Source organism: Pongo pygmaeus, chromosome 8 (genome assembly GCF_028885625.2).
Source record: "Pongo pygmaeus isolate AG05252 chromosome 8, NHGRI_mPonPyg2-v2.0_pri, whole genome shotgun sequence".
Taxonomy (NCBI): Eukaryota; Metazoa; Chordata; class Mammalia; order Primates; family Hominidae; genus Pongo; species Pongo pygmaeus.
In genome coordinates, this window is record NC_072381.2 from 24,835,839 (window position 1) to 24,849,704 (window position 13,866).

General features: G+C 37.3%; 1 protein-coding gene and 1 pseudogene across 4 annotated transcripts in view; both read right to left on the reverse strand.

Moving 5' to 3' along the window:
- Positions 1 to 13,866, reverse strand: part of ARHGAP21 (Rho GTPase activating protein 21) — a 134,957-nt gene that overhangs the window by 69,689 nt on the left and 51,402 nt on the right. For all 4 annotated transcript variants that reach the window (XR_008491995.2, XM_054436108.2, XM_054436107.2 and 1 more), the window contains 2 exons: positions 13,639 to 13,818; positions 10,408 to 10,432 (listed from right to left, as the gene is read on the reverse strand). Coding sequence is in view for 3 of the 4 variants with exons in the window: in XM_054436108.2 (XP_054292083.1) it covers positions 10,408 to 10,432; positions 13,639 to 13,818 (205 nt within the window). In the remaining variant the exon portion in view is untranslated. The remainder of the gene's footprint in view (positions 1 to 10,407; positions 10,433 to 13,638; positions 13,819 to 13,866) is intronic.
- Positions 3,952 to 8,120, reverse strand: LOC129006470 (coenzyme Q-binding protein COQ10 homolog B, mitochondrial-like; annotated as a pseudogene).

Sequence of the window (13,866 nt, forward strand, 5' to 3'; positions counted from 1 at the left end):
CTCAATAGATGCAGAAAAGGCCCTCAACAAGATTCAACAGCCCTTCATGCTAAAAACTCTCAATAAATTAGGTATTGATGGGACGTATCTCAAAATAATAAGAGCTATTTATGACAAACCCACAGCCAATATCATACTGAATGGGCAAAAACTGGAAGCATTATCTTTGAAAACTGGCACACAACAGGGATGCCCTCTCTCACCACTCCTAGTCAACATAGTGTTGGAAGTTCTGGCAAGGGCAATCAGGCAAGAGAGAGAAATAAAGGGTATTCAATTAGGAAAAGAGGAAGTCAAATTTTCCCTGTTTGCAGATGACATAATTGCATATTTAGAAAACCCTATTGTCTCAGCCCAAAATATCCTTAGACTGATAAGCAACTTCAGCAAAGTCTCAGGATACAAAATCAATGTGCAAAAATCACAAGCATTCCTATACACCAATAACAGACAAACAGAGAGCAAAATCATGAGTGAACTCCCATTCACAATTGCTTCAAAGAGAATAAAATACCCAGGAATCCAACTTACAAGGGACGTGAAGGCCCTCTTCAAAGAGAACTACAATCCACTGCTCAACGAAATAATAGAGGACAAACAAATGGAAGTACATTCCATGCTCATGGATAGGAAGAATCAATATCATGAAAATGGCCATACTGCCCAAGGTAAATTATAGATTCAGTGCCATCCCCATCAAGCTACCAATGACTTTCTTCACAGAATTCGAAAAAAACTACTTTAAAGTTCATATGGAACCAAAAAAAGAGCCTGCATTACCAAGACAATCCTAAGCAAAAAGAACAAAGCTGGAGGCATCACACTACCTGACTTCAAACTATACTACCAGGCTATAGTAACCAAAAATAGCATGGTACTAGTACCAAAACAGAGATATAGATCAATGGAACAGAACAGAGCCCTCAGAAATAATACCACACATCTACAACCATCTGATCTTTGACAAACCTGACAAAAACAAGAAATGGGGAAAGGATACCCTATTTAATAAATGGTGCTGGGAAAACAGCCTAGCCATATGTAGAAAGCTGAAACTGGATCCCTTCCTTACACCTTATACAAAAATTAATTCAAGATGGATTGAAGACTTAAATGTGAGACCTAAAACCATAAAAACCCTAGAAGAAAACCTAGGCAATATCATTCAGGACATAGGCATGGGCAAGGACTTCATGTCTAAAACACCAAAAGCAATGGCAACAAAAGCCAAAATTGACAAATGGGATCTAATTCAACTAAAGAGCTTCTGTACAGCAAAAGAAACTACCATCAGAGTGAATAGGCAACCTACAGAATGGGAGGAAATTTTCACAGTCTACCCATCTGACAAAGGGCTAATATCCAGAATCTACAAAGAACTCAAACAAATTTACAAGAAAAAATCAAACAACCCCATCAAAAAGTAGGCAAAGGATATGAACAGACACTTCTCAAAAGAAGACATTTATGCAGCCAACAGACACATGAAAAAATGCTCATCATCACTGACCATCAGAGAAATGAAAATCAAAACCACAATGAGATACCATCTCACTCCAGTTAGAATGGCGATCATTAAAAAGTCAGGAAACAACAGGTGCTGGAGAGGATGTGGAGAAATAGGAAAGCTTTTATACTGTTGGTGGGATTGTAAACTAGTTCAACCATTGTGGAAGACAGTGTGGTGATTCCTCAAGGATATAGAACTAGAAATACTATTTGATACAGCCATCCCATTACTGGGCATATACTCAAAGGATTATAAATCACGCTGCTATAAAGACACATGCACACACACATATGTTTATTGCGGCACTATTCACAATAGCAAAGACTTGGAACCAACCCAAATGTCCATCAATGATAGACTGGATTAAGAAAATGTGGCACATATACACCATGGAATACTATGCAGCCATAAAAAAGGATGAGTTCATGTCCTTTGTAGGGACATCGATGAAGCTAGAAACCATCATTCTGAGCAAACTATGGCAAGGACAGAAAACCAAACACCGCATGTTCTCACTCATAGGTGGGAAATGAACAATGAGAACACCTGTAGACAGGGTGGGAAACTTCACACACTGGGGCCTGTCCTGGGGAGAGGGGAAGCATAGCATTAGGAGATATACCTAATGTAAATGACGAGTTAATGGGTGCAGCACACCAACATGGCACATGTATACATATGTAACAAACCTGCACGTTGTGCCCATGTACCCTAGAACTTAAAGTATTAAAAAAAAAATACTTAAAGCTCAACAACAAAAAACAACCCAATTTAAAAACAGGCACTGGATTTGAACAGACATTTCTCCACACAACATATACAAATGGCGACAAACACACACAAAGATGCTCAAAGTCATTAGGCATTAAGGAAATACAAGTGAAAACCACAATGAGATACCACTTCACACCCACTGGGTTGGCTATAATACAAAAATGGAAAACAACACATGTTGGAGAGGACGTACAGAAATTAGAACCCTCATTCATTGCTGACGGAGACATAGAAATGGTGTAGCCACTGTGGAAAATGGTTTGGCAGTTCCTCAAAATATGAAACATAGGATTACCATGTGACCCAGCAACTCTACTCCTAGGTATAACCCCCAAAAATTGAAAAGAAGAATTCAGACAAACACTTGTGCATGCATGTTCACAGCAGCACTATTGTCCAAAGAAGATATACAAATGGATCTTTTATTATTATCTACCTTTCAAGTGAACAGAATCCTCTTTCTTTTTTTTTGAGATGGAATTTCTCTCTTGTTGCCCAAGATGGAGTGTGATGGCAGATCTCAGCTCACTGCAATCTCCGACTCCCAGGTTCAAGCGATTCTCCTGCCTCAGCCTCCCGAGTAGCTGGGATTACAGGCATGTGCCACCACACCAGGCTAATTTTGGATTTTTAGTAGAGATGGGGTTTCTCCATGTTGGTCAGGCTGGTCTTGAACTCCCAACCTCAGGTGATCTGCCCACCTCGGCCTCCCAAAGCGCTAGAATTACAGGCGTAAGCCGCTGAGCCCGGCCCAGAATCCTCTTTCTTACATACTTTCAAGAATGAATTATGTGAGAGTAAAGAACTTCCTTTTTTTGTTTTGTAGATACAGAGATCTTGCTATGTTACCCAGGCTGTTCTCAACCTCCTGGCCTCAAGCTATTCTCCTGCCGTGGCCTCCCAAAGTGCTGGGATTACAGGCATGGGTCACTATACCCAGCCAAGAGTAAAGAACTTTATTGAGAGGCTGTGGTAGAAACTTAGAGACTTCCTGACTTGTAGTCAAATTCTGCCACCTGCTAGTAACTTCAACACTCTGTACCTTAGTTTCATCATCTGAAATATGGTGGTGATAATAATATCCACCTTAGAATGCTGTTGAGAGGGTTAAATGAGTTAATCCATGCAGTCTTGGAATGCAGCCAGTACACTGTTAAATTAGCTGCCGCCACCACCACTACCATCATCATTATTATCATCTTCATCATCATCATCATTATTCTTCCTACTTCCTAAAATATCCTCAAGAATATTTAAGACACTCGTGATTGTACTAATAACCAGCATTAAAAGTTCATAAAAAACATACCTAATTAGTATGTTTCCCTAACTATCAGAGAAACTCAAATAGTTTAAATGGTCAGTATAGTTAAAAATGACTCTGGGAGGCAGTGGGGCACAACTGTAGTCCCAGCTGCTTAGGAAGCTGAGGCAGGAGGATCGCTTGAGCTCATGACTTTGAGGCTGCAGTGAGCTATCATCATGCCACTACACTCCAGCCTGGGCACAGAGCAACACCCTCTCTCTCAAAAAAAAAAAAAAAAAAGATGCTGAAGGGTTCAGTGAATGCTCCTTCCCAAAGACTTCAGAAAAGAGATCCATGTAACGCTGCTACATTTTGAAAGCAATTCTAAACATGCTTCTGATACCCCACCCAAAGCCTTAGATCATGGACCATGCTTGAAAAGTCTCCCATCAGTACAGGATACCTTTACCAAATGAGGTTTCACCAAGGTCACTGCTGAATATCACTCCAACACTGCTGGAAACTCAATTTCTAATTGTGTTTTGTAATATCCAGATCTCTCTGATATTATATCTGATTTTTTGCACCAAAGAATGAAATGCTTATAATCCTCCATTCCCAATACAACATCATACATTTCCTGCATTAAATAGCCTAAAATCCTCCTCTCTGAATATTTCCTTTTGTTTATTAATGGTGCAGCGATTGTGAAGAAAGTTATTGCACATATCTCCTTAATCAAAAATGACATATGTAGCGGAAGAGCTCTGCTCATCAGTATACCACAGGAAGCTAAATATCGGATGTTCTGCTCAGGCCCCTCTGAGCCAGGGCTCCGACCACTGTCATCAACTTTGGATGGCATCCCGAGACCACCCTTCTCTCAAGGCCATCTGACCAGTCCGAGCTGCCGAAAGACTCACTGAAGCTGGCTGCCACCATCCCACTATTCTTATTTTGATTATTCATATTCATAAATTCTTTAAAATATTATTTATATTATAATCATATTACATTAGAACATAATGTTATACTATATTGTTATACATTTATATTACAAATTATTATTTATATTCTCCAGAGATTTAAGGGAATACAGGATGTCAGCAAGGTATTAATTATCCACAAGCAACTATTACCACCAAAAATATTATTTTACTTAATCTTTTTCTTATAAAAAATCTGCATCATAGTACAGAAAACTAACCAACAAGAAGAAAAAATACTTTTAAAATATAAAAGAGTGCACACATAAAGGATATGAGAAACAAAGCAAAATGCAAACACTGGGTAAGTAAAATAATCAGAAAATTAAATGGCTCAGTATTTCTTGGTTGATTCGAAAGAAACAAGAAAATTAAGTGGCAAAAGAGATTTCACTGAACTGCCAGAAGGAAAGAAGACCAAAACAAAATCGTTCAACTGTTTAACAGAATTTTGGCATTTTAACAGCATCTCTTAGGAGTTTGAATAAAATCCTGGCAATTATTTTCTCTCCAGTGATTCTAGGCTTTGACTCTGATCATTACACTGGAGGCTCCGATTCCATTAAACTAACACAAAATTCTACATAAAAAGGATTTCGTGATCTCAATATGCTTGAAAATAAGTTTTCAAAGGAAATGAGACAGTAAGATAAAAATCATAACATTGTTGAATTAAAATACTAAATTATATATAGTTTGTTTCTGAATAGGTTGCATTCTAAAAACTGACTTGTAAATAATTATCTAGAAGTTAGAAGAAATTTTTTTCACATACAATATAGTATAATTGTTGATCAGGTTATATGCAATGGTATCATGACTATTACACTTAGGGCTAAACAGGCCTTTGTGAAATAGTCTGTGACCCCAACTATCAATTGGGATGTCAAGAGCAAACTCACACTTAGAAAGCAAAGGTGCAATCAAGGTAGGTGGAGCACTAGGACTCCATAACCTCATTAAGCTTTGCAGGTCCACTGCTAGCCAAGTACTGAAACTGAGTAACAAGTGATGGTTGCTCCTGCAAAGTGTTCACAGCCTCTTAACTTGGGATCTCCTTGACCTTTCTCCATGCAGGATTCACAGAATTAATTTCATAACATACTAAACATACCCTATATTTATCTTCTAATTCTTAACACTACATAAGTCATACCCTTTTTTAAGACATTATTTTTAAAATAAAATTAAAGAAATGAGGAAGGGACTTAAAAAGATGTTAACAGAAGTAAGAGGGCAAAATTGTAAGATGGACCTAAGAGTTAGACACAACTGATTTGGAAATCCAGTTACCATCACTTACTAGCAGTGTGACTGCAGGCAAGCTATTTCTCAGCCTGAGTTCCCTCATCTACAAAACAGGAATATTATCTCATACTTTACAGGGTTAGAGTGAGGATTAAAGACGATAAAAATATGTATTATGATGCCTGAAATAGATTAAGTTCTCAAGTCATGTGCTAATTTCCACCACTCTCCCAACCCACTCTCCAAAATCAAGCAGTTCTTCTAAATATATTACAATTATATTATAAATCACTTTCTCCAAATACTCTCAATACCTTTCCATATTCTTCTTTGCTTAGGAAGAAAACTACAGATCTTCTGGACTTAATAAATATCCAACTTTGTTGAACTTCGATTCAGAAGAGGTAAGGTACTTGAATTTCTATTTCTCTCATTTTAAAGCCTTAGTTTTGTGATTTTTAAAATTATCTTATTAGTCTTTTAACTAACTTATTGATTTACCTTTTTGTTAACCTCACTTATAATTATTTTCTCCCTCAATCTGTTAGACCTCTGATGGTAAACTTTTACTACATTTCAATTACAGTTGTCCCTTGAACAATGGGTTTGAACTCTGCAGATCTGCGGAGTTTTTTTTTTCAGTAAAAATATGGTATTCATAGTAATACAAGGATGCAAAAGCTGTGTTTCCAATACATGGGTTCCACAGGGTCTATTACAGGACATGAGTGTGTGCAGATTAGCATATATGTGGGCGGTCCTGGAAGCAATCCCCTGGGTATACCAAGGGATGACTCTATTTACATTCTTTATGGACTTTTTCTTTTAGCCATCTTATCTTCTAGTTATCATATTGACTCTATATTTTCTTACAATGTAACTTTTCTTACTTAGGATTATCCCTTAATCAACATCACACAATGCCAGTAGAGCAACCAGATAATTTAACCTCAAACTATAGCAGTAACTCAATTCAGATCTCAAGTTCAGTTGTAAGGGATAATAATCATAAAAGATCACCAGATATGCAGCCTTGAATATCCATTCTTCTAAACGGCTTGAATGTTGTCACTGGATCAAGCCAGACTCATGGGGACCTATACACTTGGACCACAATGCTTTGCTGCCCATCACTTTAAACCAGGGTTTCTTGTCCTTGCTATTAATATTTGGGACCAGGTAATGGTAATAACTATTACTATTATTTTGAGACAGAGTCTTGCTCTGTCATCCATGTTGGAGTGCAGTGGTGCAATCTTGGCTTACTGCAACCTCCACCTCCCAGGTTCAAGCAATTCTCCTGCTTCAACCTCCTGAGTAGCTGGGATTAGAAGCGTGCACCCCCACCCCTGGCTAATTTTTTTATTTTTAGTAGAGAAGAGGTTTCACCATGTTGGCCAGGCTGGTCTCAAACTCCTGACCTCAAGTGATCCGCCCACCTCAGCCTTCCAAAGTGCTGGGGTTACAGGCGTGAGCCACTGTGCCCAACCCAGATAATTCTTTGTTGTGCGGGGGCTGCCCTATGCACTGTTTCAACAGCACCTCTGGCCTCTATCCACCAGATGCCAATATACACTCCCCCTCTCCCAATTGTGATAAAGATGTGTATAAAGAGGGCACATTACCATATACCTCCAGGGAGCAATATCACCCCCAGCTGAGAAGTGCTTTAAGCTGAATGAGACCTTGGGGTTTGCAGTCAGCTTACATTGAGGAACCACTTTAAAAACAGCCATAGGAAGAAGTGGTGTTGAAAATATCATCTACTCCATCACTCTTTGTTTTCCAAGGGAGAAACCTGTCTCAGACCTCAGTGCAAAATGTTGTTTTCTTAGAATAATGTGTATTCTCAACTGATCATATTCTCATCTTTTCTATGGCCACTGGCAAGCTCAAAAGCAAATTTACAGCCCATCTTCAATAACAGTATAGGACCGGCCAGGTGCAGTGGCTCATGCCTGTAATCCCAGCACTTTGGGAGGCCGAGGCGGGCGGATCATGAGGTCAAGAGATAGAGACCATCCTGGCCAACATGGTGAAACCCTGTTTCTACTAAAAATACAAAAATTAGCTGGGCGTGGTGGCGTGCGCTTTTAGTCCCAGCTACTCAGGGGGGGTGAGGCAGGAGAATCGCTTGAACCCAGGAGGAGGAGGCTGCATTAAGCCGAGATCATGCCACTGCACTCCAGCCTGTCAACAGAGTGAAACTCCGTCTCAAAAAAAAATAATAATAATAACAGTATAGATCCTAATGCATGAATTTATGTGTACTAAATCTTCTGAATGTCAATTTAATTCATTTTTTACCATAATTGACCTTGTATTTTATCTTGCTATAAATAAGGTGTTTCTTCATGTGGCCATAAACCCTTTTTTGAGTGAAATTAAGCATAAATTAATAATTAAAATGGGCAAACTGTTATCTTCTCCAGCAGATTATACCCCTTTGGGCTCACTCTACTATTCCTCTTCAAATCTCCTTCTGCTGAATCTATAACAGATCTTCTAGTTTTCCCTTATAAATATTCAAGTTTATTCTCCCTAGCCAAAGTACAAAACTAAATCCATTCACTTCAGCGAACTATGTCAGACACATAATGATCTGCATGAAGCTTTATAACAATGTCTTTCTATATTTATTAGAAATATATTCCCCCCCCCCATAAGAGGCATGAATTCTAGATGCTGTGTGTCCAGTAGGTTGTCCAGGTATCAGCACATCAGCCTTCAGGATGATGGGAAGATGGAGTACCTACATCCTCTTTTCTCTTGCTGATGCCAGCTTTGTGAGTTTTCCCTTTCCCCACTAAGGCTTATTTCTAACCCATGCCAAGTAGCATTTGGAATTCATCCTAACCCTGGTGCATGACAGATGGTAATGCAGGAGTGGCTCATCTTGTACCAGTGACAACTATGAAGAGTCCTGCCTGGCCTTACACCCTCAGATTACTTTTGATAGGGCAAAAAAAAAAAAAAAAAAAAGGCCATTTCCTTCGCATTTTAACCCATAACCTTTTCAAGACCTCAAATGGTTATTACAAAGCTCCATCAACAGGTTGAGTGGTTAAACAATTTGTGGTATATTCATACAAACGAAAAAACAGTAGTACTATCAGTACCCATACATATAATACAGTGAAGGTCAAAAATATTATGCCTCACAAAGAGTACATGCCGTATTATTTCATTTGTAAAAAAAATCTAGAAGAGGCAAAAATTAACCTATATAGTGATAAAAATCAGATCAGTGATTGTCTAAAGACAGCAGAATAAAAAGGAGCACAAGGGAACTTTACGGAATGATGAAAGGTTGTTTTGATATCATATCTTAATTGGGATAGTGATTTCACAGGTTATAGTCATCAAAACTTACCAAACTATACACTTAACAATAGATGCAAATGTGGTATTCTTGCTAAACATGTATGACCTTGAACTAAGGAGAAAACATCAGATACACTGAAAATGAAGGACATTCTAAAAAATAACTGATCAGTACTAGTAATAAAATACAAGGAAAGACTAAAGGGACACAACAAGTGAATACAACGTGGGATTCTGGAAGAGAGCAAGGATACTAGCGGAAAAACTGGTGACATCCAAATAAAGTCTGTAGTTTACATAGTAGTATTGTACCAATGCTAATTGCTTAGTATTGTTGATTGTACCATGGTATTGTAAGTTTGTTTTGTTTTGTTTTGTTTTTCGAGACGGAGTCTCGCTCTGTCGCCCAGGCTGGAGTGCAGTGGTGCGATCTCGGCTCACTGCAAAGCTCTGCCTCCCGGGTTCACGCCATTCTCCTGCCTCAGCCTCCCGAGTAGCTGGGATTACAGGCACCTGCCACCACACCCGGCTAATATTTTGTATTTTTAGTAGAGACAGGATTTTCACTGTGTTAGCCAGGATGGTCTCGATCTCCTGACCTTGTGACCCACCCGCCTCAGCCTCCCAAAGTGCTGGGATTACAGGCGTGAGCCACTGCACTCGCCCCCGCCATGGTATTATAAGTTTTTAACACTAGGGAAAGTAAAACAAAGGATACATGAAAATTCTCTGTACTATTTTTGCAACTTTGTTGTCTAAAATTATCTAGAAATGAAAGTTTTTAATGGGTGCATTTTGTTGAGTGTGAATTTTAACTCATTCAAGTTGATTTAAAATCAGTTATTAAGAAATAATTTTATCTCCAGCCTGATTGTCCTTTTACGTTCATTAATATTTAAATTAACAGTAACATTAACTACAAGAATAACCCAAACCCTCTTCTTTTCAATATTTGACTCAATAAACCTAATTGATAAAAAACACAGCATTTCTTACCTAAAATAATCACCTCATCTAGAAAGATTACTAATTGAAATAAAAATCTTAAGTGCTCTCCTTGGAATTATAATGATATATTCCTCCACAAAAACACATACAATTAACAACAAAACCATTACATGTTCAAATTAAGATGACAATGGAATTCATAAAACTTTGAAGTCCACAGTAAAAAACATTTAATTCTATGACTCTCACACCTAAGAACTATTATATATTTGAACACCAAAAATTATATCATCTCATTTAGTATCACTTAAAGAACAGAAAGAAATGGGTAGAAAAACATTCAGAGACAAATTAAAATGTTTATAGCATACCTCCTCTGTTTCCATTTTCTTCATCCTACAAATGAAAATATATATATACATATATGAGTATACATTTATAAACTCTTGTTAATCACAGCAAGGCTCAATTTAATTCAAACTAACCTCCCCAGATTGTGCCAATTACAATCTCACTAACAATATTCTTAATGATCATATTCTCTTCTTTTCTATAGCCACTGGCGAGCTCAAAAGCAAACGTATAGCCCATCTTCAATAACAGTATAGGAAGTACCTTTTACTGGAAAGATAGAGTTTTCACAAATAGAGATAAGCAGGCTGTGGGTGAAGCCAATTTAGGGTTAAGACATCAGGAGTTCAGTTTTTGGCATTTGAGTGCGAGATTTCTAATGGAGATATCCAAGTGAAGTTGTCAAGTAGGCAGTTGGACAGATGGAAAGGCCAGGTCATCACTTACTGTACTATACTTAAATGTGCCTTTAAGGGATATTACAGGACCCAGAGCTGTCTATATAAATGGATTGGTCCCAAATTGCTACATATTTAAGTTCTTGTATTCAGTTTTGAAGTTTATCTACTTGGTCTCTTTCATTGTTACCAAGCTGTCTTGCTGCCATGTTATCTACCTCTAGCTGGAAAATTAGAAAAGAAACCTTTAAAAACTAGTCTAAAAATACATTTTTTCAAATATTTGCTGAGCCTCTACCATACTGGAGCTACCATGTACCTTAGAAAGAAAAACAGACATTGGGTGAAGGGCTGATAATTTATTACATAATTTTTTGACCTTTATTTTGGCTGCCCAGTGTTTTTTTTTCTTCTTCTGATTATAAGATCTGGTCTGAGACTGAGGTTGCCAGCTAAGTGACAAAATAAGGACACTGTTATATTAATTACACATTTTCTAAAAGCTATACAATATTAAAATTTTTAATTCATTTGAAGTGAATTTATAAAATTTCATAATTAAAATGGAAAATATTCCAATATATATTTTCCATGTAAAATTTACAAGACAGAGCCCTATTTGCAAGAACATCTCTATTAAATAATAGCATTAATAGCTAAAATTTATTGAGCAATTACAGTGTCAATTTCTATGTTAAGTGTGTTACAAGTATTATATCATTTAATTATCACACAGCCTGTGAAGAAAGTACTACTATTGTCTGTTAGTTGACTTATCCAAGGTCACAGATCTAACAGGAGGCAGAAATGGAACTCAAACCCAGGCTCTTTTGATGCCAATGACCATGCTGTTAACAAGCGTAAGCATGTCCTGGAATAGCATCATTTCATTCACAGTTGTTTTGGTGTAACGTTCACGAGAAAAATTAATTCCCCACTGGGGCCCCGTCTGTGTGAAGTTTGCACATCTCCCCACGTCTGTGTGAGTTCTCTCCAGGCCCTATGGTTCCCTCCCACATGCCAAAACTGTGCCCGTTCGATTCACAGGTGTGCCCACTTTGTCCCTGTCTGAACAAGCGCAGCTGTGTGTGTGCTCTGCAACGGGATGGACAGCATCCTGTCCAGGGTTAGGTCCCACCTCATGCCCTGAGCTGCATGAGCTGCCAGGATAGGCTCCAGCCACCCTCAACTCTGGACTTTTTATAACGCTTTCTTAAGTGTATGAACACCTCACATTTACTTCAGTGTTTAATACTGGAAGTGTTTTGGTCTTTATTTACAAGTTTGGTGATTTTTTTTTTTTTTGACCAGAAATATGCCAAGTAAACTCTAGCCAACAGAAGATCAGTTATCACTTAAATACGTTTCACATAAAGTTGCAGTTTCCAAAAATCTACTGACAATGTTAAGTGAGGGTTTATTGTACTGTGCTACTAAAATTCCTAGAAATATTTTCCAATAATAATAATACATGTTTATATAAGGTTGGTAAAATTATCTTATAAAAAATTGTACTACCTATATGTTCATCATGACCCAAAGCTCTTACTCAAAACAAAACAAAAACAAAAAGACAAAAAATACACAATCCTAATGTAATTATCAAGTGCTCTCATATGTGACCTAATGCATAAGTAACACTATTTGATACCTTTTAATATCAGCTAGATTCTTAAGAGATCTAGTCCAGTTATTTTATACACATTTGAGAAAACCCAAACAGATAAATGTCATTCTAAAGGTAGCAATTATTTACAATCCTTAAAAGATATTCAGTTGTTTCCTGTTATCTCAGTGTTAAAGTAACCAAATATAAAAAACTTTAAAAAAGCAAAGAAAAAAAGAGCTATTCGGTACTTCGAAAAAGCATATCCCGCAGGACATTACTAGAAAGACATATTTAACAAAAATATAATTTAAAACTGTGGTCTCTAGATACAAATACGGACACTACTTTTTAAAAGACAGTTTTGGATTCACAGATATTTAGAATTAGAAAAGACTTTCTAATACCCTAGATCAATTCCTACAAATGAAAATGGAAATCTAGAGGTCAAAAGAAGTGGCCTGGCCAGGGTCTCATAACTCTTCTGAATATCATCATTTCCATTATACTATTGTGTAATAGTTCAGCATCAAGCATGTATATTGGTCAAATTCAAATCCCAGATCAACTACTTATCTGTTTTATGACCCAGATCAGTTTCCACATCTGTTATATGGGGCTAATAATACCACCTGCTCCACAGGATTCTGGCGTGGATAAAGTGCTCATAACGAATGGTAAGGAACACAGAGCAAGTACTCAGTGTGTCAACTGCACTTATAATCATCTTAGGCTGTCCTTTTCAGGCTGTGTTACTGTCCACTGAAGCCTGTCAATGTAATTTATTCTGATGAGAAGCTGTGTTTTTAAATTCTAACATGCCATCATATTACATATCTGAAAGTTAAGTGTTGTTCTAATTCTACTAATTTTCTATAACTGCTAGAATATTTTAGTGAACCATTTCCTCTGCATAGTCTGCCCAGAAAACTCACTACCTTTCTAGATAATAAACAGTTACATATTAGAAAAAGTAGAATGAAGTCTGGAATTAGAAGTCCTTAAAAAAATATAGATTTGGAGTTTAGAATCACTATGATCTTTCAGAGAAGACTAAAGTTTCTGTTTTGTTCTTGAAGGTGGGAAAATACCTAAAAGGAGAAAAATAATATAATAAAAATTCAAATGTAATGCCTGATTCTTTTAAGACAGAAAAAAAGGCCAGAGGGAAGGGTAAGAGGAAGACTAGAAGGGGATAGGAATGGCCTTGTGGTTTTTTTTCAAGTTGCTGTAACTATTTCTCTTACCTTATATGAAAATTGAATTGCAGACTCTGGGGGATAAACAATAAAATGTCTTAATGTAAAACCAAAGCCTTGAGATGTTCTTTTCAACGTAACTGTTTTGGGACCTGGCCAGGAGAATGTTTCATCTTCGGACAGTGATACAGTTTCACTTTGTTCTTTTCCATCTTTATTTTTTGAGACCTAAAGTGAAAAGATATTTAAATGTTAGCTACATAACACAATATACTT